The sequence below is a fragment of the Frankliniella occidentalis genome, unplaced genomic scaffold (genome assembly GCF_000697945.3).
Source record: "Frankliniella occidentalis isolate FOCC.00 unplaced genomic scaffold, Focc_3.1 Scaffold13, whole genome shotgun sequence".
Lineage (NCBI taxonomy): Eukaryota > Metazoa > Arthropoda > Insecta > Thysanoptera > Thripidae > Frankliniella > Frankliniella occidentalis.
In genome coordinates this window covers 1,383,071-1,386,782 of record NW_026267143.1, presented here as the reverse complement: position 1 = coordinate 1,386,782, position 3,712 = coordinate 1,383,071, and the positions used below count along the sequence as shown (strand labels likewise).

The window sequence follows — 3,712 nt, the reverse complement described above, 5'->3', positions numbered from 1 at the left end:
GCCCCCCGGAGGCGACCAACCACAGCCGCAGCGCCCCTAGCGGTGTCGATTGGAATCAAATCGTCAATAAGGGAGGGGGAGGAGGAAGTGTCCCTGAAGGAAAATTACGTGTCAAATTTCTTTTGAAAATGTCGGACAACGAATCAAAGGCTACTGCCTTAATGGCAGAAGCCGAAAAGAAGTTGAATTCTTCCAAAGGTTTCCTCGGGAACCTTTTCGGGTACGTAGCCGTGTTCAAGCAGACGCCTATAGTCATTGGACAAGACTGCCACTGTTTGACATCAGCCTTTTATCTCCCATTTTCAACTTTCTCATTTCACGTCTTACTATTTCGAAAAACGCTCGTATTCCCTTGCAGTATTTTGTTCCCTTTCCTCGGATTCTAATTTTCCCTCTTGGTTAGGTATGTCAGTACTCGCGAAGTATGTCAACCCTTATTCCCTTGACAACATCCCTTCCCTGCAGTGTTGTCTTTGAACAGTCTGCCTTGCTGTGCTTTAACTGCCAAGTCACCTTATCCTAATGTTCCTATATTATTAATGTGCCCTTGCAACTGTCTTTTATGACTACAAAATCGATTAACCAAGAAAATAATAAAGGTTACAAGTCACAAAACCTTTTGTTCTTGATACGAGAAATTAATGTTGCATCACTCTCATGTAGATGAACTCTGAAATTCAATCAACAGCAACTCTATCTCTGTATTGCACTTTGAGCTTCAACCAGATTTTGTTTGTAATTGGTTGCCTCTCTTGTACAGTGGCTCCTCCAAAGTGGAAGATGCTGTTGACTGTTATCAGCGGGCTGCCAATCTTTTCAAGATGGCTAAAAATTGGAGTGCGGCAGGAAATGCCTTTTGCCAAGCAGCCAATCTTCACCAAAAAGCTGGCAGTCGACATGACGCAGCAACAAATTATGTTGATGCATCCAACTGCTTCAGAAAGTCTGATCCTAATGGTATGCCATCAAACTGTACACTGTGCTTGTGGGTAATTTAAAATTTCTTATGACTTATGCAATGTATGTTTCTTGTTTGCAGAGGCTGCCACCTGTTTGATGAAGGCCATCGAAATCTACACTGACATGGGACGCTTCACGATGGCTGCCAGGCACCATCAGTCAATTGCAGAGATTTATGAGCTAGAAGCAATTGATCTTGAAAAAGCTGTTAAACACTATGAGCAGGCAGCAGACTTCTTTCAAGGTGAAGAAAGCAGTTCATCTGCCAATAAGTGTGTTTTGAAGGTGGCCCAGTATGCTGCTCAGCTGGAACATTACGATAAAGCAATTCAGATTTATGAACAGGTATGTTATGTTTTTATTTTATTTTTATATCTTAAATGATGCTACTGAGCTAATTGTTCTGTGACTTTTTTTTAGGTTGCCTCATCATCATTGAACAAGTCTCTTTTGAAGTACGGGGTCAAAGAGTACTTCTTCAAGGCAGCTCTTTGCCACTTGTGTGTTGATCTTCTCAATGCTCAACATGCATTGGAACGATATGTCCAGCTTTACCCTGCCTTCCAGGACTCGCGAGAGTATAAGTTTGTCCAGGTAAGTTTAAAGTGAATGCAATGGATTTCTTCTGTCAATGAACTCTTCTAACATCCGGTTTATTTCTGTACTGTTTAATTACAGACATTGATTGAACATGTTGAAGAACAGAATCCTGACGGTTTCACTGATGCAGTAAGGGATTATGACTCGATATCACGCCTAGATCAGTGGTACACATCAATTTTGCTACGTATTAAGAAACAGGTCAATGACAACCCAGACCTCCGCTGAAAAATTAATTTTGTCTATATTGGGAATGTGTGCGTCTCTCGCCTTAATTTTTTTGTTAAGTTTGGTTAAGTTCAGTTAACTAATTACGTTTGTGTGCTGCTTTCATATTTTGTAAATGTATTTTATTTCTTTTAAAATTGTAGTCTAACTTCTGTAGATTTTTTTTCTTTTTCTTTCTTTTTGTAAAGAATTTTCTTAAATTCCTGTATGCATTCAGATCTCATCAAGAATTTAACATCTTGGTTTTATGAGTGTACATTCCACTCATAACATTTAGGTTTAGGTATTTTTATTTCTAGCTTAAAAACAATTTTTCATGATTCTTTAAAATCATAGCCTGGTCTGGAGTCGATAGGATGGGTTCTAAGGCCTACACATCCCTTCATTCTTGTTCCATTTTCAAGTCACAACTTGCATAACTGCATCAAATACTAATATGACTCCTGTATTGATTTTATTTTCTGTTTTACATAGCTTTGACTGGAAAGAATGTCTGTTTTGGAAAATTTAAAAGTGATACTATCCATAATACGTAGTCAGATGTGTTTGTTTCCTCAAGTCAAAGACTAGATGCTCATATAAACTCTATTTCATCCTACACAAATTCTAAATGATATAATAATTTGCTGAATGGATTTTATTTGTCTACTTACTTTATGCTATTACGCTGCTTAAAAATTTTGTGATGATAGTAATTTAATTGTATGTATTGTTTTGAGTTTTTTGCATGAGAGACAATCCACATGTCGATGACTCAGTAGAGAAAGTCTTTCTCTTCTCTTTTTTCCTGGTCTAAATGTGTGGAGTGTGGTGGTAATTCCAAAGGTTAATGTTCAGGGCTTTTCTTACCTGGATGGCACATTGCATTGCGTGGTGTGACCTGATGCACTCAGAACCTAGACTAGGGCCATATCTATTAGCATTTGAGGTCATTAATCTGTCCATTTGCAGCATATAGCACTATGGGAAGAAACACCCTGTATGTTGAGGACAGACCATGTTGAGGACTTGCGTCTGTTGGCTATCATTTAAGCCTTAAATTTAGACTCTTTATCTTTGTATCCTTGCTTAATATTCCACTCACCATTTGTTTCCCCTATGAATGTTACAGTTTATATACAACATCTAAGTTTTTACATTTTTTATTGTAGCAGTATAATAATGTTATGCATAGTTGGTCCTGGCATGCAACAGTATCATACATGCCAGGCAATCTGGAGTCAACAGTGCTATGGGAATTTCTTTCTGTTTGTGATAATGTTTTGTAAGTTGTAAGTGGAGTAGATGTGATGAGTGCAGTGTTCCTTCTTCACTAAATATTTCACTATTAGATGCTTAGTGTGCAGTTTAATCATCATGGGAGGATTCAAGTCAACAATAAATGTGATGTGCTCAAAGGGATATGCACTTTAGTGCAAAATTCATACTGCCTCACATTTTTATAGGGATTAATGAGCCACATAATTCTGTAGAATTTTGACATATATTACATAAATCATGATTGTTTGGAGGATGTGCTAACATAAGTTCAGGGAGTCCATGTAGCAGTGATCTTTTAGTGTCTGTGACCTTTCAATGATCACTGGCTTTGTATTTATTTTCTTTGTGATTACAAATGATTTGCTTTGCCTTTCTGGAAAGGGCTCAGTTTTACCTCCAATTAAACTGGGAAGTCATCGTACTATCCAGCATGTAAATAAATACTGTTGATTTTTTTCAAATTATGTTTTGTCGTCTGTGTTATGGCTATTGTAAATTGGCCCATATCGGTAAATGTAACCCAACCAGCCTTAATTATGTAGGTACTGAGGTTAAATCAACTTTCTTGTCTATGATATACTACACTAAAAGGATCAGTTTTATTAGAGGTTGCACAATGAAAAAGGTTTTGTTGTATTGTCCCAGCAGGTTCTGAAAATACAAA

At 37.5% G+C, this 3,712-nt stretch overlaps 3 protein-coding genes across 3 annotated transcripts in view; 2 read left to right on the top strand and 1 right to left on the bottom strand.

The window, feature by feature from the left end:
* Window positions 1-3,712, bottom strand: part of LOC113217620 (lysosomal aspartic protease) — a 368,266-nt gene that overhangs the window by 8,415 nt on the left and 356,139 nt on the right. The window lies entirely within an intron of this gene.
* On the top strand, window positions 40-3,509 carry LOC113217614 (alpha-soluble NSF attachment protein). Its single transcript, XM_026437576.2, has 5 exons — window positions 40-220; window positions 761-957; window positions 1,040-1,305; window positions 1,381-1,554; window positions 1,639-3,509. Exons 1-5 carry the CDS (start codon window positions 129-131, stop codon window positions 1,786-1,788), a joined length of 879 nt encoding a protein of 292 aa, XP_026293361.1. The 5' UTR covers window positions 40-128; the 3' UTR covers window positions 1,789-3,509.
* Window positions 3,364-3,712, top strand: part of LOC113217624 (HEAT repeat-containing protein 5B) — a gene marked incomplete at its 3' end in the record, with an annotated part of 42,982 nt that continues 42,633 nt past the window's right edge. The window contains exon 1 of the mRNA XM_052263603.1: window positions 3,364-3,480. Within this exon, the coding sequence (XP_052119563.1) occupies window positions 3,364-3,480 (117 nt within the window). The remainder of the gene's footprint in view (window positions 3,481-3,712) is intronic.

Excerpts from the sequence above, each read along its gene's own strand:
- LOC113217614 (XM_026437576.2), top strand. The coding sequence starts at position 129 with ATGTCGGACAACGAATCAAAGGCTACTGCCTTAATGGCAGAAGCCGAA. Across the intron at positions 1,306-1,380 it reads CAATTCAGATTTATGAACAG|GTTGCCTCATCATCATTGAA; the intron begins GTATGTTATGTT and ends ACTTTTTTTTAG. Across the intron at positions 1,555-1,638 it reads GAGAGTATAAGTTTGTCCAG|ACATTGATTGAACATGTTGA; the intron begins GTAAGTTTAAAG and ends GTTTAATTACAG.